The 27,729-nt window shown below is 41.6% G+C and overlaps 4 protein-coding genes, 1 long non-coding RNA gene and 1 other non-coding gene across 21 annotated transcripts; 2 read left to right on the top strand and 4 right to left on the bottom strand.

Annotated features, from left to right (window-relative positions):
- Positions 1 to 2,689: 2,689 nt before the first annotated feature.
- LOC112279210 (PRA1 family protein B4) lies at positions 2,690 to 4,071 on the bottom strand. Its single transcript, XM_024513428.3, has one exon. The coding sequence runs from the start codon at positions 3,664 to 3,666 to the stop codon at positions 3,043 to 3,045; it is 624 nt and encodes a 207-aa protein (XP_024369196.1). The 5' UTR covers positions 3,667 to 4,071; the 3' UTR covers positions 2,690 to 3,042.
- Positions 4,072 to 4,501: 430 nt separating this feature from the next.
- On the bottom strand, positions 4,502 to 4,574 carry TRNAR-UCU (transfer RNA arginine (anticodon UCU)). The gene has a single exon. It is a non-coding gene; the product is annotated as a tRNA-Arg (tRNA).
- A 626-nt stretch (positions 4,575 to 5,200) lies between these two features.
- On the bottom strand, positions 5,201 to 9,777 carry LOC112274481 (protein EXPORTIN 1B-like). Of its 9 annotated transcripts, none has more exons than XR_012216974.1 (7): positions 9,646 to 9,777; positions 8,494 to 8,586; positions 8,208 to 8,279; positions 7,585 to 7,723; positions 7,149 to 7,311; positions 6,851 to 6,980; positions 5,201 to 6,585 (listed from the first exon to the last, which is right to left on the bottom strand). XR_012216974.1 is itself a non-coding variant. In XM_073532083.2 (7 exons), the coding sequence occupies exons 5-7, from the start codon at positions 6,863 to 6,865 to the stop codon at positions 6,144 to 6,146; spliced, it is 225 nt and encodes a 74-aa protein (XP_073388184.1). In that variant the 5' UTR covers positions 6,866 to 6,980; positions 7,149 to 7,311; positions 7,585 to 7,723; positions 8,208 to 8,279; positions 8,494 to 9,612; the 3' UTR covers positions 5,201 to 6,143. The 9 variants fall into 9 exon arrangements, 1 of the variants encoding a protein (XP_073388184.1); XR_012216973.2 differs by lacking the exon at positions 9,646 to 9,777 and adding an exon at positions 9,017 to 9,610; XR_012216978.2 differs by lacking the exon at positions 9,646 to 9,777 and adding an exon at positions 9,017 to 9,610 and having other exon boundaries at positions 8,208 to 8,271.
- Positions 9,778 to 10,932: 1,155 nt separating this feature from the next.
- Positions 10,933 to 15,630, top strand: LOC112278775 (uncharacterized). Of its 6 annotated transcripts, none has more exons than XR_016500148.1 (6): positions 10,933 to 11,073; positions 11,868 to 12,280; positions 12,623 to 13,208; positions 13,655 to 13,899; positions 14,210 to 14,869; positions 15,257 to 15,630. XR_016500148.1 is itself a non-coding variant. In XM_090246312.1 (5 exons), the coding sequence occupies exons 2-5, from the start codon at positions 11,951 to 11,953 to the stop codon at positions 14,720 to 14,722; spliced, it is 1,659 nt and encodes a 552-aa protein (XP_090102438.1). In that variant the 5' UTR covers positions 10,933 to 11,073; positions 11,868 to 11,950; the 3' UTR covers positions 14,723 to 15,630. The 6 variants fall into 6 exon arrangements, 4 of the variants coding, with proteins under 4 accessions (XP_090102438.1, XP_090102435.1, XP_090102436.1 ...); XR_016500149.1 differs by having other exon boundaries at positions 10,971 to 11,265; XM_090246312.1 differs by having other exon boundaries at positions 13,670 to 13,899; positions 14,210 to 15,630.
- Positions 15,631 to 17,869: 2,239 nt separating this feature from the next.
- LOC112278763 (histidine kinase 1) lies at positions 17,870 to 26,466 on the top strand. Of its 3 annotated transcripts, XR_002968790.3 has the most exons (14): positions 17,870 to 18,912; positions 19,793 to 20,029; positions 20,456 to 20,774; positions 20,980 to 21,105; positions 21,417 to 21,927; positions 22,143 to 22,299; positions 22,536 to 22,662; positions 22,846 to 23,112; positions 23,239 to 23,296; positions 23,422 to 24,760; positions 24,973 to 25,249; positions 25,500 to 25,571; positions 25,664 to 25,726; positions 26,100 to 26,289. XR_002968790.3 is itself a non-coding variant. In XM_024512492.3 (13 exons), the coding sequence occupies exons 1-12, from the start codon at positions 18,754 to 18,756 to the stop codon at positions 25,526 to 25,528; spliced, it is 3,606 nt and encodes a 1,201-aa protein (XP_024368260.2). In that variant the 5' UTR covers positions 17,870 to 18,753; the 3' UTR covers positions 25,529 to 25,571; positions 26,100 to 26,466. The 3 variants fall into 3 exon arrangements, 2 of the variants coding, with proteins under 2 accessions (XP_024368260.2, XP_024368261.2); XM_024512492.3 differs by lacking the exon at positions 25,664 to 25,726 and having other exon boundaries at positions 26,100 to 26,466; XM_024512493.3 differs by lacking the exon at positions 25,664 to 25,726 and having other exon boundaries at positions 26,091 to 26,466.
- Positions 26,467 to 26,517: 51 nt separating this feature from the next.
- On the bottom strand, positions 26,518 to 27,080 carry LOC149989739 (uncharacterized). The gene is made up of 2 exons (XR_016500156.1): positions 26,950 to 27,080; positions 26,518 to 26,754 (listed from the first exon to the last, which is right to left on the bottom strand). It is a non-coding gene; the product is annotated as an uncharacterized LOC149989739 (long non-coding RNA).
- Positions 27,081 to 27,729: the final 649 nt, after the last annotated feature.

Below are 27,729 nucleotides of genomic sequence, written 5' to 3'. Positions count from 1 at the left end.
CGGGCATCGGTATTGTGACCTTGAATTCTGGCATGTGTCACAAGCCAGTGTAAAGCCTTGTCGTTGTCACAGAACCACCAATCCCTGCTCATGAAACTTCCACAGTTAAGTACTAGTTTGTCCCTGATAGGAAACGCTAGGCCACAACGTCCACCTTGATGTGTCTCATGCTCTGGAAACTCGATAACTCCTGTACACATTTACTTCCCGTACAAAGCCTGCTGCATCGTATGCAGACACACGAGGACATGTTTCCTGTACGTTTCCCCTAGCAGAGAGGCACAATGCTTTCAACAACGAAATGGGAACCCCGAGTAATGCAATGAAAATATTCATAACCTGCAGTGGGTGCCACGATGCCACAATAGTGCGTTTGCATTTGTGAGAAAGGTACCTTGATGGGAGCCAATAAAGAAGCCGGGAGAGGGAACTTCTGAGGAAAGGGACCGGAGAAGTCTGGCAGGGTAACTGTGCAGATTTTCCTCCACACCTATCGAGACAGTGACATAGTACATCTCCGTTTCAGCCTGGAGTCAGGCTCAGGGAATCATTATGTGTAACAAGAAAGGTGTCGGATCGCTCTTGCCTTCAAAAGTAATCTCCCTTCACAAGATGAATCAGTTCCAGATCAAACCTTGTCACTTTACCAACCCCGGAGAGTAACAGTTGCGGAAATTGGGCTCCACGTAGCCGTTCCTGCATTTTCGGCAAATTGCGTTGTAGGTGAAGTCTTGGGCCAGTAGGTGTGAGCGTCCCTGAATTTCCGAAGGATACTTAACGGAAGAAAGCTTTTGCATTCGAAGGAAACAAGCATTAAGTTTGGCACATTCGAATGTCATCTCAGCCCGAGGTTTGAAGTGACGATCCCGGTGTCTTCTTCTCTACGAATCCTTACGCTTCATCTCGAATGAGTTGAATGCAAGCAGTGTCACAATCCTAGAAATCAAGTACTATGTGGTTCCACACCTTTATTCGTAACCCAACACGATAAAAATTCTTTTGGGAGAAACATATGGCACCAGAATCAAGATGTAACCAGAATTCTGGTGCACATTGACACGAGTCTCTGTGGAATCATTTAGGATTACCTACTACATAGCGGATAGACGTATACTGTGACAAACCATGGACTTCGAGTCAAGGAAGACTATCACCAGTGCTGAAGAATGTCCTAATACAAAATATAATTGCTTAGTGGTGCCGTGTCATTCTTAGAGAAGTTTGTGGCAACACCATCGATCATTCTCACTCAGATCAGTGTTTCTTGTATCTCGATACTATGAACCTACACATCTCCCTCTTCGGACCGTCGATTCAGTCTCTGCATGCTTACAATTACAAGATGACGATTTACAACTAAAAATTTAAATAAAACGAATTTTCTACAGATATTTATCTATCAATGGAGTCTCAAGCTCATGTCAACAACTTACGTATGTTTACCCTTAATCCTACTCCTCTTCCACCTCACCACAGCCAATCCTTGTCTAGCGATGACAATTTACTGTGTTTCCTGCTGCAACCTACTATGCCCCACATGCAGGAAGTTCGTAGAGAAAACCCACGATGAGAATTATCTCACACACTGCATGGAACTCTACTCAATCACGGAAAAAAGGGCATGTCGCAAGTACGGTGAAGTGATGCGGAAAGAAAGCACAGAAAAGTTAATAAGCTAGTAAGTTGATGTGGAGGTGTCCAGGGGGAGAAACAGATTATCTAATGGAGTTATTCACGCCAACTTCCACAGTGCGCACCACCTCGGCATTAAATAGATCCTCACATGGACAATCAGCTGGAGAACCAGAGGAATGCTCAGGAGAATTGCGGCAGTGTGTGCACTGAATAAGAGGAGCATGAATGACCAAACCCGTGTTAAATCCTATGTTGTATTCGTTTTGTGAGAAATTGCCGTCGTGTATCAACTCGTTCTCGTGTAAAGAATTAGGGCACGTTACGTTTAGTCCCCTAGGAATCGTTATGTTTCGACGTATGATTGACACATTGTTGACGTTCGAAATCATGTCGAGTCTACGGATACACAGGAAAAAAATTACAGTTTGCTGCCAATGGCATATTGAAGACTCGTGTTCTGATGTATTCAGGTTGGCTGTTCAGCCGTATGCTCATGAATCGCGACTGTATCATGAACATTGAAACGTCTCGACTTGAAATTCGACTAAGTAGAGAGTTACGACATCGCACTACCATACTAAATTCCATTAGACCGGAGCCCATTGTAGTACATAATGGAGGACTGAAAGCAGGAGCGACACATTTTCTGGACAGGGAGCCATCAGGCCTTACGCTGAGAAGCATCATAAAGAAATAATTGCTGACGATATATCACGGTGATTTGTCGGCCGTCAAACCACTGCAAAGGCTGCTTGCACAATAAACCGAAGTCACGCAGAAACGCAATGGCCTTGCAGATCTGTACCAGAATTACGCTGGACACATCAACATGTAATAAGGCGAGAAAATCGGAACTGGACACACTGAATCGGTTGATCCGTTTGATAGATTACAGTCTCTCAAATCCTCGATCAGAGTTTCATTACAAAGCTAACCTTTATATATACTGGTTAGTCTTTTTAAAACCGAATGGGTGCACTTCAATGCAGGTTTCTGAACTTCAACATCCCCCCACCCCATAAATAAATAAATAAATAAACAAACAAACACATGATGGAAAAAGAGACAGATTCTCCAACTCAGTAAATATACAATACATTCTTTGTGATGTAAATTTAAATCCAAGTGTGTGCGCTCTCTCCTCTCTCAAGTTATCAAAGCAGTGCCTGACATTAAGCCGATGGCCATATAGCTATCCTGACCTAAGCAAGTTGAGCCAATCCCGAGTGCTAAGATGAACGATTATAGCGGTGTCTAAACACCAACAGATTTTTGTAAGGAAAACCTAAAATCGTAGTACAAAACCGTAACTACGAATGCTTCAGACGACTTAAAAGAAAGAAAGAAAGGACAAACTTCATTTGGCCAGAAAAAATATTGATACATTGAGTCAGGAAGTGTAGGCATCTACACATGTGACATCACTTGCGGAACTCCATTTCCTGATGTAAGGAAAGACAAAAAGCCTCCAGTTGTCTCTTGCTCGTCGAGGAAAAGGTCATCAGGTACGCGGTAAGCACCGTGGGCAGAGCAGATAGCCCCACCAATCAGCAGAGCAGTGATCAGAATAGATCCAACACTAGTCATGAAGATCATGATAATGGTAAACAGGCTCATGCCTAGGAGAACCTCCCTTTCACTGAAAGTGCGGCCGTAGATGACAATAGGCTCAGAGCGTATGAGGTAGAGATACACCCATGCAGCAAAGAGAGCCAAAAGGAAGAAAAGCGCCCCGGGGTTGAAGATCAAGCTCAAGGCCACGACTCCAGCCAGCACAAGCGAGTAGTTAATGCGGAAGTAGTACCAATTTTTGCGAGTCCGCGTAATAGCTTCACTAAACGACTCCGGCTTTGCTAATTGCGTCCGGTCGACCAGCTCAGCCCAGGGCCGCTTCTGTGCGAGTGCAAGGTTGAACGCATCCTGAGCTTTCCCTGCAAGCACCCAAATCGTGGCCTGCGACGACGTCCCCCCTACGGCTGAGCTCCCTTGATGACTAACAGGGATTACCGGAGGCTGTGTCATAGGCGCCATGTCCGATAGAAATCCTCAAACCCTAGGTTCAAAAGCCCAACCTAACAAAATCGATCTCACAACCAAATGTTATTTTTATAAAAAGAAAAACCTTCGCCCCGCAAGAAAAATAATCCTGCAACGTCTCAGATTCCACTTCCAACGCTTACACTAGCATGACTTCCTTCAATACAACCTCAAATCTCACAACACGGATCTCCAGAGTAATTTAGCCACCCAGAACTCATAAACACTCCTAAAAAAGCTACCGAACGCTCTAGATAAGATTCTGTACCAAGTGCGAGCGAAATAGAAGGCGGATCTAAGACAGAATGTATGGGCACGATGAGTAAGTACACTGTTGTCGTGGGGGTCGAGCGGTGAGAGCTGCGTCAAATGAGATTCCTGGCCATGGCGTTGTGGGCTTCGTCACGAGAGTGCGAGGACCACCTGTATCGAGAACGCTTGGGGAACTCTTGAGGAATTGTTGGAGAACGTCGGCGAGGGCTTTGGACTGAGCCCTCCCCTGGTGGAATTGTAAGGTGCTCGGTTCCCCGTAAGTGTTACTTGTGAACATATTTTATATTTTTTTATATTTTTTATGAGGTTCCTTTACATTCTGTCTCAGGTTTTTAAAAGAAAATGCATGATGGTTCCTGAATGTTTGTGTTATAGTTAGAATCTTACTGTTTAAGAATTCATGAATTCACATATTAGAGATGTAGTAAAAATATAATAGAATTTGTAGCAATTAGTTTATGTTACGATTATATACAGCACATGCACAATCTGTAGTTGGTCACAATTGTAGGATTATTGACGCCCGGCGCAAAAACAGCCACGATCGCACAGCTTGCACTCCCGGTGGGACTCGAACCCACAATCCCCTGATTAGAAGTCAGATGCCTTATCCATTAGGCCACGGGAGCCAGTTGTATGGTGGGTACATCATTTTGTATCTCTAATATAATCTAATCTTATACACATAAAAAACTCGAAGTCGGAAAGTAGTTACTATAGCAAAATTTCGTAAGTAGGCAAGCTCTGTTGACTGATAGAATATATTGTGTATCATATAAGGATAACAAGCAATCATAAATTTCAGTGACATACAACGATCTGTTTTTTTTGGCATTTGTTGCTCTCAAAGACTTTTTTGTTAGTAAAATAGTGCAACAAGACAATTACTCATGTGTATGTTATTTTATTTTTATTTTTAAAATTTTCCTATTTCGTGTCTTTTGGTTTTTGCACCTTTACAAATTTCAAATGTAGTGATTCAAATTCTAAATATATCAATACCATCTTTGTTTTAAAAAAGTTCACAACACAATGATTTATTTAGAATTATGTAAATTAAACAGAAAGGGATCTATTTCATCTGATAATATTGAAGCAAATGTAGAGTTTGAAAGTTCCATTTGTTTATTCCATTTAATCACTAGTATTATTCAGTGATAGTAACTATGAAAACTAAAATTGAGAAATTTACATGACATTAATTCTCAAGTAAACTTTAGCTCATAAGAAAGACTGAACATTTGCTAAACACATAGTTTTTAATAGCAATATATTATAGGTATGAGATTGTCACAAGCTGTAAAGATAATAAGCTCGATGTCATCAACCATAAACTATTTGTGAACATAGCTAAAGGTCTTTGCTCACATAAGTATTGATCAGCTGTTTCAGCGCATGTGGCAACATAAAATATATCCACATACTTTTGAGGCATACCATAAGATTCTATTGTAGTAGGAGGTTGTCTCCCAATAAGAGTGAGCATTGAGTGTCTTTGATGTGAACAATTCAATCCTAACCTGCATAAGAAGCTCCAGTGCAAGAGGGTTTCGATATGGGACTTCAGTAAGAAAAACTGCGTCCACGTTGCCTACACACCGGTAGATCGGTGAGGGAATGGATGAGAATATCATCAAGCAGCGAAAAAATGCAAAACGTTCTGATACAGCACCAAAAAATGTTTGGACCATCTGACGTTTTCCAGCTGAAGTAAACATTTGGGAGCAGTCCCATTTCAACCACCGAGGAAAGACATGAGACACTGGTGCAGAACAGATGTTTACCCAGCCCACGTGCCTGAACACGCTCCAACGCCCTCACAACCCGTTACTCTGCACGGAGATATCACAAGTACGGTACGGCCGACTCCTAGAACTCCGATCTCCACACTAGTTGCTCTTTCCCCAGAAGAGAATACGTCACTCTCATCGCTGGATCCCACAAATGTGTATAACACATTATTTTTATAATCTTCTCTAGCCTAGTACGATATTTATACTTAGAAACCGGCCAGGATCATCGCCCATTTCTCGACATATCACCATGCATTAGTCGGGTCCTGGGATCACGCAAGCACAATGTACTGTGTAACAACACAGCTCCACATTAATAGAAAGGGCTGATGCAGACACATGCTGAAAAAGGGGACGATCAACAAGAGCTTGAATCGTAAGTCTCGAGTTCCTGGAGAAATGTGCCTAGGTATCAATCATATCATCATGAAGTTCACTTGGAGCGACTACTTCAGGAATACTTAGCATTCGCCTTCTTTCAGCCTCCCTTTTGTAAACCAGCTTGTTGTCCTGCACTTCATATCCACCGTTAGTGATTTCCATTCACAGCCAACTGCGTCGTGATGAAAGCTGTACAAGCTGAAGAGAGATTACTGCCGCGCAATATGAAATATTGTAGGTCTAAATTTCAGAATTGGCAGTCACGTCCAATAGCTGAAGAGAGATAATGTCATGACAGCGTTGATGGGAAATTGGAAATCGATAATAAATCCATGATCATTTGACTGGAAAACGTAAGAACCCTGATTGAATACTCTTCAGATTGAATCAAGAAATGACGGAGATGATTCTTAAAAGATCCTGACTCAACTCGGTTCTTCAACAGCCCATTTACAAATGAAGTCACCTACACACATCCGAAAAAATTAGGAAATTTTTCACCTCGTCTAATGCAACCAAAAGGGGTGTGACGTAACAGAGTGACCAACACACAACTCGAGAACTTCTAAAGTTGTGGATTTCCAGAATTCTGCGAATCTGTGAAGCTAGTGCGTATATTCAACTCATTCACTAGGTTAAATGACCACAAATCACAATAGAAAATAGCTGGCTCGAAATTGGGAAACTTATGTGACCGGAAATGATGGAGATGGAGAATCTGTATAACATGCCTCAAGAGGAGACATGTTGGAAAATGATGTTCCCAAACGCTTGATGGTCTAATTTCAAACAAATTCCACTTTACCCGTAAAAGTTGTTGGACCTGATATTGCTGCACCTCAAAGTGGTTTAGTGAGGGCCCTGAATCAACATAAACAATGTACGAACTATGTCAGAAGTGCATAGCAATCGAAACCATGGAAGCACATTTGAAGGTGAAAAAAATAAAAATAAAAATACAAGGCATTTTTTAATAAATAGATACATATGTACACCATGAAGCAGAAATGAGTTTGTAGAAATAAATACCAGATTCAATGAATGCTGGAGGATATGGGCATAAAATCCAGTAGAGCACGACAACACAATAAATAGATTTTTCCACACAAATTGCCCAGTAAACACCTCAAGGGTGCATGCAAACACAACTTCAAATATTCTAGAGAAAACATCCATCATGGCGCCCTTCAACCTGCAAAATCACTTACAGTATTAGATATATGGAAATCAAGGCAACAACAATAAAAATATGAACTTAATCACTTCGCAAGACAAGCATAAGGCAAGAAATACACGATCTTCATTTACTAATCAGTGCTACTCATATTCAGTTTTGTGTATTTTCATCCAGGGTGTTCCTTAGTATTTTCAAAAACGTCTTCGGTAAAAAGAATGCTAAGGAGCATCCTGGACGAAAATACACAAACAGCAAGAATACAAAAAGTGGTACAACTGTAATACACACTTGCTGATGATGGTTGCAAACAAAGGTGAGTCTTCAGATTCACGTGCGTCAGAGACATTGCGAGCATTATCACCCAAAATAGGATGCATCATAGTTGGCACAAAATTCTTAGCAATCAATTCCACATCTTCAGCTTTATCTGCGAATGTTTTAATCAATTTCAGCATTTCCCGCTTGACAGATCTTCAGATAGAATATTGTTTGAAATATTTCAAAGATTAAAATTCACTCGCATGTCAACGTCACATTCATAGATGATCACACTGCTAGTGATCAAAATACGGATAAGTCCGGATAAAGTCTCAAGCAACTAGCACGTAATGTTTACACATCTTATAACCCTTCGGCTGAGACATCACCAGTCATTAAAGTAAATTAACCTGTTCATACAAAGTTCGAATCCAAATCGTCCAAATGAGAGGAAGGAAAGAGGGGAAGGTTGTGTGTATACGCGTGGAATTGTGTGTGTGTGTGTGTGTCTGATGGTGGTGGTGGTGGTGATGGAGGGCTGGTATATGGAGAGGGATTATAACTCCTAAGCAAACCAGGAACCTACAGCATCATACAGCCAGGATGCAGCTCACTACAATAAGCACCATGTACTGATTTGTGAGTAACCATACCTGAACAAGAATGATATTCGGTTTATTCACATAGAACCGTTCTGCCCAAAATGACGCTTCATTCCTAAAATGCTGAATTAAACAAATTTCAGTGGACAGGACACATAGGACTCTTGAGTGAGATAGTGAAGCCACAAAAAATAGAAGTTTCAAATCTGTAAGATACGAAGCAAAGCATTTGTAAACGAGCCATTCATGCAAGATTCGAGAACAAGTAAATACAAATCTTTCGATTGCTCAAAACGAGGGAACCTCAAGATCAAAAAGTGCTACAAAATCATTCAACCTGCACGATATGATGTGATATATAGTTCTTGATGACATCGCATTGCTCTATAGGTAGTGAATCCCATCAATACTTGAGTATTTCCTCCAGCACCTTCACCACAATGAACAAAAGTATACAATCAGCATCTAAAATGAGGCGAGGGAATAACATAGACCAACTGATCTGGTCTTCCAATGAACATGAAAGCTCTGAACAGATCCATCAAATTGCCTGCAACATACTTAGATACTTAGATCTGCGCCACATCAAATTGCTTTCTGTGCACCATTACATAATTTCAAGTATTTGAAAGGTCAGCAGATAATGTGTATATGACCTAATCACTAACTCAGAACCATGCCTTAGACCATGAAGATGACTAGCTCTATCGGTAAAAATATTTTAATCTATTGTACAAACATATAGGCTATTCATTGCAGTGATCATCATTCGCGAACTTGTGAGGTTAGAGTAAACCAATTCTTCACACTTCTAGCTTAAAAAAATAAAAAAACGAGTTCTGGACAGCTAACGATCTTACTATAACAGCTAACACAAAAAGATCTCCAACTTCACAAAGCTTCAGCGGCACTAAGATCTGCACAAGTCTAACCCTGAAGATTAATGGATTTTCGTAAATCTCAGCAGCTTCCAGAACTCAATTGCATTGGCGATAATTTACAAGTTCTGAGTTGATAATAAAAGGTTAAATATTCTAAACAATACTCCGAGATAGAATCACGATCAGTATAAGAGCTCAAAACAAAGCGAACGGGATGAACATTGCGCTATGCTCACTTGCATGGATTTCTCTCACATTATGAACATGATTCATGAGAAACAGAGTAAGCAAAAAAAGAAAAAAAAGAAAAAAAAGAAAACATGAGGTTCGTTTCAGATTGGGCTTGAGCTGATGTCATCGGTGAAGATAAGTGGACATGGGATGTGATTTATTTGCTATGTGTTGTAAAAGTATGTTTTTTAAAAAAGAAATAATAGAGGTTATATTTTGTGAATATTGCATCGTGTAGATTTTACTGTTATTCATGTCTGAATGTGATGCAAACAATAGACTGAAGCAGTGTGTTGCGATTAACTTTGAATACTGATATTAATGATAATAGTAATAATTTGTAATCATGATGTGATTTTAAAACCAAGGTTCCTTACAGCAAATAAATATATTATTATTAATCTTTTAATCGAATGCTGATTAATATCTAGGATTTATATAAATAAATAAGAGTGTTGGTATCTCTCTCTCTCTCTCTCTCTCTCTCCATCTCTCTCTAAATATATATATATATATATATATATATATGAAGGGTATTGGTAATCGTCAACTTCAAAAGCTTCGACTAATAAAAATAATGATTTATAATTTTTTCCTAAATTTCATAATTGCATCAAAATTTGATAATTCTTTTTAATATGTTTTCTTTGATAAATTTTTGCTTCAAGTTTGGTTATAAATAGTATGTTTAAGAATGTTAATACACATTTTCAATAACTTATTCATTCAAAACAATTTTTTTTTAGTTGAAATAAATAATGGTTCTAAAAAAATTTAAAAATAAAATCATATCATACATATCAATTAATTCTAAGAAACCTTAACCTTTGACCAGGATTTTATTTTTTTCATTTTATTTTTTGTTTTTCATATTTTTATATTCAGAGATCCTTAAATCTCTTCTAGTTTGATCTTCTTTCTTCTTTGATAACTATAACAGACTGGTTTTTATTCAAATGATGGATTTCAAGCTACCACTTCTTTTCAAAAGTTATAATAACTTGAAATGTTTCAACTATTAATAAAATATCCGCATCTCACACCCATACAGTAAATATATATTAAAAAAATCAATATAAGAAACAACGAGCACACCAAGAATTTTTTTTGTTTTGTTTATTTTAATTGCAAACACATACCATAGAATCAAGCAACTACATTTACTCTTTCAAATGGACTAAGTAAACTTATAGTTGAACTCAATAATTGCAACATGAAAAAAATATAAACAATGAAATAATAATATGAAGGAAACCATGTCAGGAAACAAATCCAACATTTTGATTGAAACTTATTTTTATATTTTGTTGATTGTTGAGATTTTTTTTCAAAAAAATTAAGAATGAATAAAAGTTATGTTCACAGAGAAATATTCAAAAAAATAAAACTATCATAATTTTCAGACACTATTCCTAGCCGTGAAGAGCAACATAAGAAAAAAACCAATATATATATATATATATATATATATATTTGTGTGTGTGTGTGTGTGTAATATTTCTCGCTGTTAAGAAATGGTTAAAAGTAATGGAATGGTACAACGACCGCCATAAGACAAACACAAGGTGTTCAAAATATCGACAACGACTGCCCGCGGGCACCCAGCCGGGCAGCCGTAACCACTCTCGGCTGCGCGTCCACAGCGCTTCGACAACCACACACACGAAGAAGAGTTTGCATTGCGCTCTGCTTCCATGGTGCAGCAGCAGCACCATCACCACCCCACCCTCGGAACGGATCCTTGTGGCACCATCGCCATCGACATTGCTTGCGCCCATTGCTGCCCTACTGCTTCCCCTTTCGCCGTGAGTAGTCAGGGACCACCGCTTCCCTTTGAAACCGTTTCGGGATTTCTGTGAGCTTTTTGCGCTTGCCGTATGGACACACTATGCACAGTGTGTTTTGGTTTCGGTTCGGGTGGAGCACGCGAAGTTTTTCTCTAGGGTTTTGGAGTTTGAGAGGGTCTTAGGGGTTCATCACGTGAAGTTTGCGTTCAGGTATTCTTTAGTGACGCAATTCGAGTTTTAATTGGCAAGATTTTGATTCTGATGCTGTGGAGCAGTTTTGCGTTTCGGTTCCGGAGTGCTGAGTGTGCTTCTTTATTCTTTGCTTCTATTTGTAGATGATTATTTGCGGGAATTCTTTGATGAATGCTTGAGATGATTGCGGGTTCTGATTGTTGAGCATTGGTGCTGCCTGTGGAAGTTGTCCATGTGCAATGTAGTGATGAGCAGTTTCTGCACATTAGGGTTTTAAGGTCCTCAGACATTCCGGCCTTGCCTTGGCGTTCCTTATTGTATTTGAGGCTCTGGTTACGCAGAATCGTGCTTTTGGTTGGTTCCGGAGCATTGTAAACGTGGTAACAAATATGCTGGTTACATTGGACACTGAATTTTTTCCGAGGCTGTGTGTTCTAAGTATTCGAATTGCTTGGACTATTTTGTCTCAATAGTATACGACATGAATAATAACCTTCTGAAAAGATGCCCGGACTTTCTTAGGTCCCTTTTCTTGACCACACATAGCTCGAGGTCACTGGTCTTATTAGTAATTATTTGGCTGTGCTGGTCACTAATGCTAAGTTTGCATGATGTTGCAGTGGACTTCCCGTGAACGTAATTTTTAAACAATAAATCAGATAGCGGATCGTTCTGAAGATTCTCACCTGTCGGAAGCTCTTGAATGGCGGACGAACTAGATGATGACAGGGATGAGGAGTGGTTCAAAGAGGTATATGGTACAGAGTATATCGGACCTCCTCGTGCCGCAGGGGCTATGAGACGAGGGGCTGAACCGGCGCTACCTAAAGTGGTCAACAAGCGTGCTCCCAACCCGAGTGATTCCGAAGAGGATGATGAACCACGAGATCCCAATGCAGTTCCTACAGACTTTACCAGTCGGGAGGCAAAAGTTTGGGAGGCCAAGGCCAAGGCCGTGGAGAGGAACTGGAAGCGTAGAAAGGAAGAAGAATTGACTTGCCGGCTTTGTGGCGAGGTTGGGCACTTCGCCCAGGTAAGCGTTTTATTGCGGAGGATTTTTTGTTCGAAGACTTTCTATGTGTGATAGAAGAACGTTCATCCGTTGGTTGCGACGGAGTTTGGTAGTGTAGCGTAGATTTTGATAAGGTATCGCAAATCGACTTCTGGAACGTGTCGTGGAGGTCATCTGTTTCATCCGGATGTCGCCAGGAAGCGGATAAAGCTTCTGGGGTCACGAAGGGTGTTTTACCTGGACGACTGTGGCTTGTCCAATTGCATAGACTAAGTAAGATGGAACTGTCGTGATGATTGTTGGATAGTTTGCTTGCACCACTTCGTGCTCAATGGTGAAGAATATCATTGCACTCGTATGCAGGGGTGTCCAACGACACTCGGTGGCAATCGAAAGCCTGGAGAAATAGTCGAACGTATTTCACTTCGTGATAAGCGATTAAAGCCTCGAATCATAGGCACCGGGGGTGCCATTATACAGGGGATCGAGAAAGAGACTGGTTGCCGGCTAAAGGTCGAAGATAACTTGACCGTTGGAAACGGGACCTTTTTTGTGAAGATTACGGGCCCTGATAGAGTGGCAGTCAAAATGGCAGTGACATCAGTGAATAAACTTGTAGATCAAGTAGAAGATGAGTGGAAGCAACAAGCTGGACCTAGGAAGTTACAGGGAAGAGATCGGGAAAGAGATAGAGGAGGAATTTATCTGGGGGGGAATGCGGCCCTTAGTTCTATAAATGCTGGTCAAATGCAGCACATCGGAGTCAAAAGACATCAACACGATAACAACGTTCTAGGAGGTACTGTTCGCAGGGGAGACCTGATCACTCCACCATTGGACGAAGAAAAGCGTACGATTGAGCATATAGCATCTCAGCTGGAGGCTCGTAGGCACTGGGAAACTGTATCAGGCTCTTCTCAGCAGTCCTTGAATGGCTCTTATAAAGAGGGTAAGTCAAGCCCTTAGCCCTAAGTACACCATCGTACGAGACTCTTTAGAGTAGTCCTATTGAGAAAGGGTGTAGCAAGTTCCTGGTATGACTTGAACATTAGTGGCATGCATGCTCCCCACGAAAAGAAGATGGAAACCACTGATCCTTTCATTTGAAGCTACCATATGTAGCTCCCTCGCTGGAGCACATCAGGTAAGTTTCTGCCCGACCGATAATCTCGCACTATTAGGTTAATGTGGGGAACCGATTGCATATATGCCTCACCAAGGCTCAACCAGTGAGTGTTAAGCAGCAATACTAGTGGTCTGAGAGTTATGAAGATCACCCTGGTGCGGTAAGTGATCATCTTCCCTTTTATCTGTGCGTTGGGATTAAACGGTGTAGCCCCCCTCAGCGCGACCCATTCAGGGGAACCTCATGCTTTACCCCTCATTTTCGTGAAGGCCGCTCTGCTTCAGGAGTCGGGAGCTTGGCACCAACTCTGCCTGGGAAAGTAGATGGCGGGAGTGCATACTACCCAGACTGTGCTTTGTCATACCCTAGGCAGGCTGAGCAAGAGTTGGAGATGGAGCTGGAGTATGATGTACAGAGCTTGGATGAACTTGAACGTCGGTTCCTGGAGGAGACTATTGAGATCACCAAGGATCAAAACAAGGAGGAAGACAAGGAAAACTCTCGTCACCGCGAGGTTTGTTCTGATGTTTAGAACCTTCGCTTCATTGTAGCCGTATCAAATCTCTAGGTGTATGGTGCTTTGATTTGGTTCTTAAATAGTATTCAAGTTTTACCATGACGCACCTTCAAAACCAATTGTCAAGTGTATGACTGGAGGTCCTGCATTAAACACTTGGTCATGACCTTTGTGGTTTATGCTGCCCATGTATACTTGCCATAAAGAATGTATTTATTGCAAAAACGCTGACGCGATGTCCTATTCTCATTCATGTACGGATACGAGGACGGACTCATGACGCTACTCGGCCTGATTGCTCTTGCAGACGCTTCGAGAAATTCAGGAGCAGTTTCAGCAAAAGATGACCAAACTCCGAGCAAAACAAGCCAAGCAGCGTGAAGATTTTTTGCGGGCTGAGGCACATATGCGATATCAGACACCAATATCAAATTACTCACATTACCAGTATGGGGGTTCTGGGGGCTCGGTGCAATCGGCATCATCTTGTGGCAGACCTACTTCAAATTACCTTGACCCTTTACCTTCCCGTTCTGTTTCAGCATACTCTGACCCTATTCCCCAATATGAGGGTTCTTATGATTCCAGCTATGACAAAGTTTACGAACAAAACCCGACGGAGCCTTTGCAGGCTATTCGAGCAACTTCTTACGACTCTTATACAGAGGCTCCATATTCTTCAGGATCAACTTCTTATAACAGAAAGCAAGGATATGGCAAGCCAGGTTATGATAACAGTAACGTGTACAACAAATCTCAAGTGTATGACACTAAACCCTACTCATATGGAACTGCTGCCCAGTACCCTGCCTATGGTTGATGATCTAAGGGTGGAGGTGGGAGGTTTATCAAGGGTAACTGAATAAGTTGCAAGTCTTTCGTGAAGACACCGCCCCCCTCCCCCTTCCTCATTTGTCCTAAAATTCCTGACCTTCGACTTCGAATTTGACAATGTACGTCCCGTCAGGTCAGTTACAGAACTGCAGTAGAGTGATATGCCAAATTTTCCCTGCCACTTGGACGTTTTCATACCACATGAATTTGCGTATGACTGGTTATTTGAAGTCTCGTGGTAAGGCTTGAAAGATGGAACGACGAGGAAATTTAGTATGTAAGGTTTTCTGTATCTAAATGACGCAAGTTTCCTGAGGGTGTGATATATGATAGTTCTGCATGTGACGGTCATGCTTTTGAACACAAATTCCTTACTGCTAGAAGCAGCAGGGGCAATTTTTACAGCAAGCAGACAGATGATTAGTAGGCCAACATGACGAGTACAGAGTGGGTTGAACCCTTCTACAGCATCGAGAGAAGCCTGCGAAGCTGTAATCTCTGCCTTAATGTGATTGTGCAGGTTGACTTGATCTGTCCTCAGCTTTGCTCATTCAACTTCTTCAGCATTACTGCCACAGTGGAACTTTGTACTTTGCACGTGGTGTTCACTGATCTGCATACCCTAAGCACGAACTTACCACGGATTTAGATAAGCATGTGCAAATCTTTGAGCTGCACACTATTAAATAAGTTAGTGATAGTGGCAATTTTTGACCCCGGAACGTGTCAAGGTACACAATTTTTAAAATTTTGAACAATTATTGGCTTCGATTGCCTCTCAGCTTCACAGTCACTTCCCTGGGGTTCATGGGTGTGCACTCAGTGGAGATGTATCATACTAATATCCTGTGCTGGTGGGGTAGGCAAGAATGGCAATGGCATGCCTTCCATTTTGACACGTGTACACTTTGGTTGTTGTGCCTATTCCCAATCGGGTTAGCTTATCTGTTGCAGATCTGTCATTCGATTGCGCCCGTTGTGTTCTAGTTTGTGTGGAGACCATGGCCCTGCTTGTAGTCTTTCGGTATTTCTTCTCGTGGTCCCTTGCTACTGGTACTTACATGGGCTCTTTCATGATTGTGCCCGCATCCTCGCAGTGCTCTTGTCAAGACACGTCGTGCGAGCGCCCAATGACTCTTCCATGCTGGCACTATGGGCTTCTTCTATTAGGTGTTCTGAGACTTTTCAATATAAACGTCATTTGCTAATTATATTCTATAGGAACTAAAAAAAGGAAATTCACTGCTGAGTCAGAATGCCAACTTTTGTATGTTTTATTCAAGCGAATTTAACGACTCCCTGTATTGAAATGCACTTTGATTGCGTTCTAAGCAATATACCAACTTTTAAACTTTCAAATGTCAGCATTGATAGAAGTTAACCTATTTTAATATTTCGTATAGACCGAATTCTCAAACCCTAGACATATATATATATATATATATATGAATATGTATATCCAATATCCCACATCCTACAGTTAGGATAAAGAAGAGAATGTGGGATATTTGATATGCTTACCAACTTGGATATTAAGTTTAAATTACATTCTTGGCTTTCATGACTACAAGCAAGACAAAGAAGTGTACAAATGTTTCCTTGATAGGAGCAAAATCTTCAATTGTGTGGTATAAAACCATAGATTCAAAATTCATGAAGTTTACATGTAAAAAAATAAAGCAAAATGAGGAAAGAGTTGAAGGAGCCGCATGATATTAAGTTAGTGTATATGCACGACAAGCCAACAATCAAGTAATAGAAGGATTCTACGCACAAGGCTTGAATAAGAAAGGGCTCACTGTAAAAGCATTGGGTCCACTTCAAGTCCATTTCATAATCATATTTTCCTCAAGGAGAAACTCTAAACATCATAATATGAGGAACAAAGTAGTCATTAGGTCGAACGTCAGAATTTCAGTATATGTGCCCAGAAAATCGTTGTTGGAGTCATCCCATACTTACATACGATTCCCCATATATGTTAGATGATAATAGAGACGGAAATGGGCAAGATGGGAACTCATTCTTATGTAGTGACATTCCTATAGAACTCATTTAAACACAATAACCCCATTTGAATTATTCTGTCCCACTATCAGCTCAACATCAAGCGAAAATGAAGATGGAAGGCATATAGCGACTTGATATTAACATCATGTTTGCATTAAAGTTTGTGAGTCAGTTAAGAAAGGATATGCAGACTGTCAGCAGGTCAAATCACAACAATCACATCATCTGGTTCGGGCTGCAAGGAATGAAATGCCCAAGCTCACCCACAGCCAAAAGCAACAAACCCTAAAAGCCACCCACTAAAAAGCTTCGGAGTCTGTGTGTTTGGATCTAAACGAGGATTTGCAGATGTCAATGGCGGCACTTTGGACCCGCAGACCTTCTAGTTCTGCATGAATTGTCGAAATCTGTGCCGGGGTCTGGGTTTAGGAAGATGGGTGGGTGGATGTTGGTAAGTGGCGCGGCGTTAGATTCGAAGACCAGGCCCGGAGACAAGCATCCATGGGAGAAAAACAAACTTTGTTTTATTACCTCGGAGTCTGGTTAGTTACTGATGCGAGAGAAACGGAGGTCGGATACACGTCCGCATATGCTTTCGTTCATCACATTCGATCATGTGATGTCGATCGATAACTTCCCCTCCACCACAGCGAGTCGTTGTCTTGCAATGCCATCCACACTGCTGTTCCTCTCCGAATTAGTCACGGTGAGGAAAACAAAGCAAGGCGAGCCCTGCATGGGCGAATGGGTTGCCACCGCGTGGCGCAGACAAGACCCAATCCGCGACAAATGAAGCACACAAAGAGCGCCCGAATAACTTCCGTGCGTGAGAAGCGAAACAAAGTGTTGGTTACAGTGATTTTTTTCAGTTTTGACCCCCCCTCCTGCTTAAAACAAACAAAGAACAACAACAAATTTATCTGAGAGCGTGGGATACCCTCCTTGATGACTGGAGGAGCATGGCCACCGTAGTCTTGTGGAATACGCGACATGCTGGTCATACTGGAATGGGTACCAATGATCGCCCACGCCAATTAAGAAAAAACGACACCAGCAGCGGTATGGTTATGAACCATGGGCCGAGTCTTGCGCTGTGCCTTGGATGGGGCTACAAACGCTACGGGACGGAACCTCCCCTTTCCACCCTTCTCTCTCTCTCTCTCTCTCTCTCTCTTTCTTTCTCACTTGCTTTACCTCGGGGAGCTTATTTATTGATTTGGAGGCACTGGTGCTGTGGATTTTGGGTGTCGTTGGGGTTTTTGTTCTGTCGGTTGATCGCAACTGGTTGCATGTTTTGTGAGGGTGGCGACGACGTTTTGACGAGGTTCGTGATAGTGGACGAGCTAACGATCCGGCGAGGTTTGGCTTATTGAAGTTTCAGTGGTGGGGATGAGGTTGCGGGATGAGGAGGGAGAATTCGGGGGTGGTGGTGGTGGGAGTGATGGAAGTAGCTTAACAGGAGGGGAGTGTGTGTGGGTGGAGGATGAGTAACTGTGAGAGTATTTTGTTGCGGAATTAGGTACAGCTTCTGCTCGAGGGTTGAGTGCACTCAGTGGAGGTGCGCCTCTTGGAAGTTCGAATTGGAGGAATGGAGCGCATTGTGATGCTGTGGGCGTGGTATTCGATAATCAACGATTGGTTTTTATGTTTTTAGTGGCGGGACGAGGTTGAATTTTCAGGACGATTAGAAAGAATTACTGCAGTCAGATTGTACAGGATTTGACAATTTGCTGCGAGTTGAGTTAATTGTGGTTAGTTTGAGCGGTGGTTTGGGACTGCCATGGATTGGCTCGGTGCAAAAGTGTGGAGACCGGTCGGAATTGATGTGTCTATGGCGTTTCATTTAGTATACGGCATCGCGAAGGTTGATTGCAGGGCGGTTAGAGATAGTATAGAGTAGCCGTACAAGTTGGATTTGGAGTGTTAACGTTGGTGCGTTTTCGTAGGTGTTGTTTAACATGCTTCGGAGGCAAGCAGTGGGAAATTGAAAAGAAAAGCGTAGTGGAGATGACAGCAGTGTTTGCAGTTCAGAGGATGCTCGGGAGGAAGACGAAGAAAATGACTTCATCCAGGAGCAACAGCAGCTGCGGCGTCTCGGATCATTTGTGCATGGAGGAGCTCCCTCATCCAGCTCGGAATCTCACCGTTTCCCGTGTTGTCATCATGGTATCTAGTCTTACTCTTTACTTGTTGTAGGTTGGATTGCATGTTTAGGGTTTATTTGGTTTGTGGGTTTATTAGATACCAAGCAGAGAACTGATTGAGGCAGCTCATACGGGAACGAACTGTGCTGCCGGAAGAAGCTCTTCATTCTTTATTTAGTTGTTCCCGAGATTAGTTGTTTCTGAAGGCGGGCAGCCTCGACTATGATGGGCGAAGGCAGTGCACTTGTGAAGCTGCTCCTTTGGTTTGTAGTCGTAGGAGCCGTAGTGGGATGAATTTTCAAGTTCCACGATGACGAAATGTCATTTGGGTCTATGTAGATCTGAATGCATGTTGATATCAAGTGCTGTAGTTGGGGTTCTAAGGTCATGAACAACAATGTTTGAAAATTCCGAGGCCTTGCAGCTTAACTTGCCTAACTCAACAATATGCATAACTTGCTGTTGGAACTCCATTTGAAATAATCGGTGCCTGTATATTTGCGTGAGATCAGCCTTTGATTGACAGTCTTTCACTGCAGCTTGATGCATTACACTGTAGTATGGCGCAACTCCTTACTGATTTTGGATACTAACCAGGTTTATTTCTCTTTAGTTGCAACACACTGCCGGTTTTAGGCAGCTCTTTCGCAATCGTTAAGTTTACTCGCTATTTTCGTTATGTTTTCTGAACACATTCCGCCGTGCTGAAGTAGCTTATGATTGCAGTAATTGAGAGGTGGTCAGTTTGCATTGAAGTAGTCTTTTCTTACTTCACTGTCTCAAACAAGTTTATCGATTTGCAACTAATTGCTCGTTTACGGCAGCTTCAGTTCATTTTGGATAGTATTTTGAAATAGAAATGCGCGATGAGGCCAGACTTGTGACAGGGTGTGTTGGTGCAGGTCACAGTGGCAGTTTTGGTGGGAGCTCTGACAATCAGTACCTGGTATTTTACACATAGTTATCCGAAAACTGCAGTGGCTACCTTATCAGAATCACTGCGACTTGAAATACTTCTCAACACATCGGAGCTTTTCAATGCGATCTTAAAGACGAATACGTACAGTGCGAATGCTCTTCTCAACCTGATGGATATGAAGTTCTTTGGCCACGATTTTGGAGTCGATTCTCTAGAGAAGGTCTTCAGCTCTTTTCAACCACCTGACTTCACAACGACAATTTTGCAGCGTATTTCTCGGGGATTTAATCATGGAATAATAACTTTGGTGTACTAGTTTAATGTTTGGATGGAGATTTGATGTTGAATAGCTTCAAAACTAACAGCACTAGGTTTTGGCTCCTTTAAACTTTTTTTTTTTTTTTTTTTTTTTTTTTTTTTTTTTTTATTGCTTTGAAACCTCCCTACGTTCATCTCTGAAGTCATACTTCACTATCTCCTCCAAGTTGGGCATTCTGGTTTTTATCCTTGCGACACATTGTGGCGCAGTGCTTTTCAGGCCCTACTAATTATCATCTGCTTGAGCTTGCGAAACCTGCAGCATATTCTTTTGAAAGTAACCCGCCTTTTGACATCGTTGCTCAAATTCTTCTTGCTGTCTCTGCAGATACGGTTAATTACATGGTCCATTTTTACAGCTATGCCTACAATCACAACCTTGGGTGTATCTGCCTTGAATGGACTGACAGCAGTATACTCTCGAGAGGAGCAGCTTTTAGGATACCGTGGTCACCTTTATATATTCTCAAACACTACATCTCAGGATCCCACTTACTATAGGCAGTTTGTTGATGATAATACCGGTGATCCGATTGTACCTGCTATCATAGAGGATTTGAAGCCTTTACACAGAAGGCAGTGGTATCAGAGTGCAATGGAATTACCCTACAGAAACCTTTCCTGGCACATTGAGCGCAGCACGATATGTAAGCGTCTCCCTCGTTCCTGATATAGCATATTGTTTTGCGACTTGTTAGCCGTACAAAGATTGATAATTTTCATTGAGGTCATGGAAACGTTGAACCACATTCTAGTTGCATCAGTTTCTTTCTGCCAATTCAAAGTGAGCTGTTGTACACTTTTACCATTACAAAATTTTGTTTATTAATATAAACTACTTGTGTGATGCAGACGGACATGCTTTTCTGCAGTGTACCATACCCGTGCAATCTCATTCCACTAACGAATTTGCGGTTATCCACTCCGGGCATAGTGCTAGTGCAATTAACAAATTCCTTTCTTCTCTTGATTTGAAAGGTGAGTATGTCCACGAAGCTTTGTAAGATTTCTACTTTGCATTTAGTAGATTTCATATTTTATGAAGTCAGTGGAGAGGCATGGTTGTGATTTTCTGCCAATTTTTAATGCGGCCCCATCATCTGGGTCGTAGCTAGTCTCCATTGACTTCGTCAACGTGCATTACTTCTGGTTTAACCATTCAGATAGTCATGAAGTTAAGGTTTTTAGAGGTTCGATCGATTATTTTTGGTACTTTTAATATTTGCGCGTGTGATATTATTATACGTTTGCAGCATGCACATGCACACACATACTAAAATATGTAGCAGGGGGAAAAGTTTTCATATCAGATCAACTTGGCCGGCTGCTTTTCTCCTCGGATGCTACAGCTTGTGTGCCGCGAAACAAATCTCAGTGTGAAGTAACACCACTACAAGCGGAGTCTGTACTGAACGAAGCAAAGGCTTTCCTACATAATGAAGTTGGGTTGGAGACCTTGGTTAGGGTGCGAACAAGCTTTGCTGACGTTAATTTCAGGGGCAAGCGATATTCTATCGATAGTTGGCCGTATGAATATCATACTCTTAAACTAGGGGTGGTGATTATGATTCCCCGGCACAGTTTCTGGGGGGCCATGGACTACTATACAAGGATAACTTGGATCTCGTTGCCATTGCTCTCAATTGGGGTCGTTTTCATTGGATGCAGTCTTATTTACTTGCTTGTTGAGCAAGTCCAAGCGGAGGAGAAGCTGAGAGCAGAGATACAGAGACAGTCTGAGGCAAAACGCAGGGCGGAAGCCAGCCGAGATGCCAAGACCAACTTCTTGTCAAGTATGAGGTGCGTACACTAATGCTCGATCATTACATTCTCACGTCTCTGTACCTTTTCGTAGCGAAGTTGCTCTTGTTGAGGGAGTGAAGTGAGATATGTATGGATTAGAATCGTGAACCAGAGATACTTCAGAAAAGGTCAGGCTGAACCTTGTGGTTCAACTTTGACTTTATTTCCAAATGCTAATTTTTCGTAATCGACTTTATGTTTTTTCGGGTCAGCCATGAGTTGCGAACGCCAATGGCCTGCATAATTGGACTTCTGGACATGCTATTATCAGAGAAATTACTGGATGAAATTGCTAGTAGTGTGCGGCAGATTCATCGGTGTGCCACTTCCCTTATTGCTATCTTGAATTCTGCTCTTGATATTGCAAAGGTATGTATGGGCTCAATCCCTACCCTCTGCTCGTTTAGTTATTCCTCATGACCTGCTACGCATAATTTTGTGTGATGATGTTCTTGGTTCTTGCTGTATGTGCATCGTCTGATTCGGTAGCTGAACGGTCTCGTATATTTCTCACCTATTTCTCAGGTGATCTTACACCGATCGTTCATCGCACAAAGTTTCTCTTATCAAAATTCATTTTTGATATCGGAGGTTTTTACTGGCAGGTGGAATCTGGAAAACTTGTGCTGGAGAAGGCAGAATTTGACCTTGAGGCGGAGCTAACAGCGCTTATTGATGTCTTTTCCGTGCAGTGTGACAACAAGGGTCTCTTCATCTCACTTCAACTTGCAGGTGATACCATTTAGTCGTGCTCTGCGTCTTTTAACCATTCCAGATGAGTCGAGTTTTAAGCCATTTTTAGAATGTAAGGGTCCCATCATTATGTTTATTTGGTTTTTGGGCACCGGTTATTTAAAATTACCTTAAATGCTCGTGCTATCGGACTCATAGGTGAATAAATTATGAATTCATCAGACAATGTGCCGAAGAACGTGGTAGGTGACTCAGCTCGGGTCATGCAAGTCTTCACAAATTTGATTGGGAACAGCATAAAGTTCACATCTAGTGGAAGGATATCTGTCTCTGCACGACTTGCAACAGTGGAAGATGGTGTAAATCCTAGTCGTGTGCATCGGCGTAGCTTCAGTTCATTCTCTCTTGATATGTTCACCGAGCTTCCAACAAGTGATGAAGTGATCATTCTGTTTGAAGTTGATGATACTGGACCAGGCATTGAACCAGGTGAGGGTTATTGACTATGTCCACCATCAATTTAAATTTGATCGATTTGTTATCGAAGTTCCTGCAATTCTTTATCCTATCATTCATGTGACAGTCCATTCAACCTGCACGTTGTTGTGGGCGCAGCGTTGCGGGAGCGTGTGTTTGAGAATTTTGTTCAGGGCGATGCAAGCACAACTCGCATGTAAGTCACTCATATTCATCCTCAAAGCGATGCAATCTGCCTAATTCCTCCTCGTATGTTCAGTAATCCGTGCTTTTTTCATGGGTTGAAGTCTCACATGATTGATCTTCACGTGTAATGTCCAGGCATGGAGGTACCGGTCTAGGATTGGGGATTGTCAAGTCCCTTGTCCATATAATGGGAGGCAACATCAGAATCGTGGAAAAGGCAGGTCCAGGGTCTGTCTTCCAATTCACAATCTGCTTTCAGCGTTCCTTGAAACCTGAAAGGATGCCCTATATACTACCATCGTCTTTGCAAGGAGCTGAGGTAGTCTTAGGAATTCCAAATGCAGATTGTCGCGCTGTTGCTGCTCATTGGGTCAAAACCTGGGGTCTTAAAGCTCATGAAGTTGGCAGTTGGGAAGAGATTTTGATTCACATGAGAACTCTTAATGGTATTTCAGCAAACAATAACGATGGATCCAAAGGTTTGACCCAGAGGCATCATACAGATTCCGTACAGCCTCTAACATTGGGATTGGATGGAATTACGAAGAATACCTCCAAAGCTTCAACCCAGAAGAGGTCCGGCCGGTATGACTTCTGGAAAAGCTGGCAATCTATTGGTGCAAAGGCATTAAGTGGACAACAACGACAATTATTGGTTATTGACATCAGCCTCTTACCGAGCATTTTGGAGCACGATTATCTTGAGGAATATTTGCAACAGTCAGGTTTTTTGACGGGAAATCACACTGTATGGCTTGATGCTCTCGGGCTTGAGAAACTCCATCTGAATGACCGGCAGATGGGAGACATTCAGCGAAATCTTCTGGTTGTATGGATCACGGCATCTAACACCCCTGAACCTGTGAAGGCAGCTTTACGGTCAGTTCGAAACTCCATCGCTGTTCGGCGGCCACTACATGCAACTCGGTTGAAGGAGCTCCTTCACCAGATAGCAAGTGAAGTGGGAGAGTGCTTGCCAACCATGGATGCTGAAAGGCCTAGAGTACTTTCCTCAAATGCCTTAGCATACGCCAAGCAGCAAGAGTGGGATGACCCATATAGATGTGATGCCGAGGTCTCACTTCCAAGTATTGTTAAGTCGGATGTGTCCCGGTCACTTCCAGTGGCATCCTTCGACAAATTTACTAAAACCATACCTCCAGTATCCCTCTTGTTATCTACCACCGAAAATCAGGACAATAGTCGGCCCCCTAAGCCTTGCAATCTTCGCCGAAGATCTAAGATGCAGCCTCAGAAAGGGTTACCTTCTGAGGGTGGCTCAAAGCTTTTTGACCGACTTGAAATATTGGTGGCTGAAGATACACCTCTTCTGCGGAAGCTCGCTGTTGTCATGTTGCAGAAGCTTGGGGCTATCACACATGAAGCGGGCAATGGACAGGAGGTTTTGGATGCAGTTTTGGATCGTATCCATAAAAGCCAGCCACCTTTCAGCTGTATTCTCATGGATTGTCAGGTGCTGTGTTCAACTTTTGCATATGGTTGAGATTTTCTCTGTATTTATGGGTTTTCTTCTGCAGGGTATACGAGCATTTATCTGTATTGTTTCGGTTGGTTTTGTTTCGTTATTTATCGATTGTAATTAAGAAATGGACGTCGAACTCTGCTCCAATTGTAGGTCACAACTATGAGTTTAAACTTTGATCCTAATGACTCTATGTATAGCAGATGCCAATTATGAACGGTTATGAAGCTTGCAAGGCAGTGCGGGATATTGAACATGAGGGGCAGCATAAAACGCCCATTATTGCCTTAACAGCTAATGCTATGGCTAGCGATGAAAAGAAATGTTTACATGCTGGAATGGATGCTTTTTTGACCAAGCCTATAAATCGAGATCATATGATTAAGGTCATCTTACAAGCAACGGAATCTAAGGCTTCTCATAGAGCTTCCTTGAACTCCAGCGTGGTTGAAGAACTCTCTACGAAGGTTTCACAAAATGGTCTCTCCCGCAGATCAGACCTTTTTCTGTGAAACAATGACCTGGATCATGAACTTGATATGGTTTTAGTAAATATTTATTGTGAATTATTGAAGTCAAATGCTCTCCAACTTCAGAATATTCCAGTTTAAATTCAACACTGATAGTGGGTGCTTAATCAAGACGATCTCTAATCTAGTGTGGTAACCGACAATATTTTGACATTGTTGCCGAAATGTAATAATGCCGTTTCTTGACCCCACTCTTTCAGGACCGGTTGGCAGCATGCACAATAGATGACTTGAGGTCGCTGTCAATTGGCTTTCAATCATCTTCAGAGCAGGTACATACGATTAAACTTCATTTTAATTGGGAATATTATTAAACCTTTTAAAAGGTATGTAACTCATGGCTGCACCACCTACTGCATTGCAGATGCATGCGTGTGGGCTGTTTATATAATGCCAGCTTTCTTGGTGTGGATTCTCAAGTAGTATGGTGCGTTTATTTCGCACATTCGTCTGGCACTTGGTGTCAGAAATTTTGCATTTGGCAGTTCAAATGCTTTCGTAGGTTGCATTGCGTTTACAGAATTTCTGTTGCTACCACCAATAAACATCTCAAGTTTGTCAATAGCAAGTGTTTTGTTAACATTTGCTTTGTTTTCCTGGAGCATTCATTCACTAGTAGAGTATGCCTCTTTAAGATACAGATTTTATATTGACTAATTGACTTGAGTAAATTGATATTTTTATCATTTTTCTATGAGATGACAGATCTCTTTTTAGTTCCAAGTGTTGTTCAGAGTAGGGGTTCGTAGTGAACATAGGCTGTCTAGATGCTGATTATTTGAATACCGAAGTTGATGCAGAAACAGAAGCTCGGGGTCCCAGGGCTGTACTGAATACTACGACATTTAAATCCTTTTCTAGGCGCGGAAGATGTTACATCAGATGGTTTTCCTAAAGCGTAGAACCAAATTTCTTTCGGCGTTTGACGTCTTGATATTGTCCAAATTCTCATCAAGACCTTTATGTGCTTTGTTCATAATTTTTTCTCTACCCGCATTTTTTTTTTTTTTTTTTTTTTTTTTCGGATTGTTTCGTTGATCCGAAAATATAGATATCATCATAAGTATGAATCTCTTGGTTTTATTCTTCCGAAGATTTTTTTGGAGATTCAATTGTGTTTCAAACATTAACATTCCTTAATGCAGCACATGCTGAGTTCTTAAGCAACTGATGGTTTTTCCTAATGTGACAGGCAGAGATCTTGGATCCACTGAGCTATGGCATAGTGCCCAACATCGATGATGCCTTCCTATAGAGTTGTGCCCTGACGATCTTGTCCCAGTATTCTTTGTAGAGGAGATAGGTCTGTACATGTGCCAGGTTTGGATGGTACTTTTTGAAGTAGCCTTAGTTTGTTGTTGGCCTTAAAACACATCCTTGCATTTTGAGTAGGTCTTCAACTGTTGATCCGAGCAAAAAATGTGGTAGTTCTAAGTAGGATCTTGGATGCAGTATCTGCTAAGAACAGAGAAAAGGTCAATACTAAAAATTACCACACAATGATCTGGTGTACAGCAAACACAGTCAGCTCGGCAGTTAATGCTATGCTATGCTTCGTCATAGGTTTGTCTTAATGCAGAACAAGTGACCAGGTAAAATTGCAAAATTTCTCTCGGCCGGACTGCTTAAATGTTTATGTTGTTTGCATACCAATAGTTCAAACGAGGTACTCTTAGACTCACAACCACGTGAATCTTTGTAGTAAGATCCTTCCATGTAATGCTTCAAATTTCTCGGCCTAGACATTGAAGTGGTTGTGAGAATAGCTGACTCAATTTCTATCCATCAAAAGAAAGAAAATTGGTCAGAAACCACATTAGAGGACCAAGTCTCAATCGATGTGGTTGTAAAATACTTAGCGCCGTCATTTAGTTTGAAACAAGCGTAACATAATGTCCTTGTTCCTGGTAATTTTTAAATACAAAGGAAACAACACCTCTTATACTCTGATAGATGCTCAATTACGCCTCAAGCTGTAATTATGCGTTACAGTCCGATAGATGATGAATTCCTCCCAAGTTCTTCTAAATACAGAGAAATAAATGGATCTGCACAAGCTCACGTAATCAATTAATGTACGAGGCACTTTTCTGAAATATATATAGATCTTCAGGAAAGTATGAAGTCAAACCGTTGGGTTTTGAATTGCAATGCCATCTGTTTCCATCCCATGTTCCCATTTCTAGGCCAATTTTTAGATTTCAACTTACCTTTACCCTCTCATAGCGGTTGTATGGGCAAGCTATGAAATACAAGCTAAAATACGACATTTTCCTCTTGCACTGAATGACCTAGTTAGCAGAAGGCGAACTCTCCCCAACTCTAGGCAACAACTGCTGCATTTCAGATGTTACCAGATTACTATAAAAAAATTCTGGTTCATAATTGTAAAGTGGGTGTACTATTCACAAAACTAATATACTAGGTGCA

This window comes from Physcomitrium patens, chromosome 2 (assembly GCF_059467195.1).
Source record: "Physcomitrium patens ecotype Gransden chromosome 2, ASM5946719v1, whole genome shotgun sequence".
Taxonomy (NCBI): domain Eukaryota; kingdom Viridiplantae; phylum Streptophyta; class Bryopsida; order Funariales; family Funariaceae; genus Physcomitrium; species Physcomitrium patens.
Note: the sequence above shows the minus strand (reverse complement) of the source record. Positions and strands in the feature narration are given on the sequence as shown.

What these genes read in the sequence shown, in the direction of transcription:
- LOC112278763 (XM_024512492.3), top strand. Translation starts at nt 18,754, where the DNA reads ATGACAGCAGTGTTTGCAGTTCAGAGGATGCTCGGGAGGAAGACGAAG. An exon ending in CTGCTCTTGATATTGCAAAG is followed by an intron (nt 22,300 to 22,535) that starts GTATGTATGGGC and finishes TTTTACTGGCAG; the next exon opens with GTGGAATCTGGAAAACTTGT. An exon ending in CATCTCACTTCAACTTGCAG is followed by an intron (nt 22,663 to 22,845) that starts GTGATACCATTT and finishes TGAATTCATCAG; the next exon opens with ACAATGTGCCGAAGAACGTG.
- LOC112279210 (XM_024513428.3), bottom strand. Translation starts at nt 3,666, where the DNA reads ATGGCGCCTATGACACAGCCTCCGGTAATCCCTGTTAGTCATCAAGGG.
- LOC112274481 (XM_073532083.2), bottom strand. An exon ending in CTGAAGAGTATTCAATCAGG is followed by an intron (nt 6,249 to 6,480) that starts GTTCTTACGTTT and finishes TATGAAGTGCAG; the next exon opens with GACAACAAGCTGGTTTACAA.
- LOC112278775 (XM_090246309.1), top strand. Translation starts at nt 11,951, where the DNA reads ATGGCGGACGAACTAGATGATGACAGGGATGAGGAGTGGTTCAAAGAG. An exon ending in AGGTTGGGCACTTCGCCCAG is followed by an intron (nt 12,281 to 12,622) that starts GTAAGCGTTTTA and finishes ACTCGTATGCAG; the next exon opens with GGGTGTCCAACGACACTCGG. An exon ending in GAATGGCTCTTATAAAGAGG is followed by an intron (nt 13,209 to 13,654) that starts GTAAGTCAAGCC and finishes ATTTTCGTGAAG; the next exon opens with GCCGCTCTGCTTCAGGAGTC.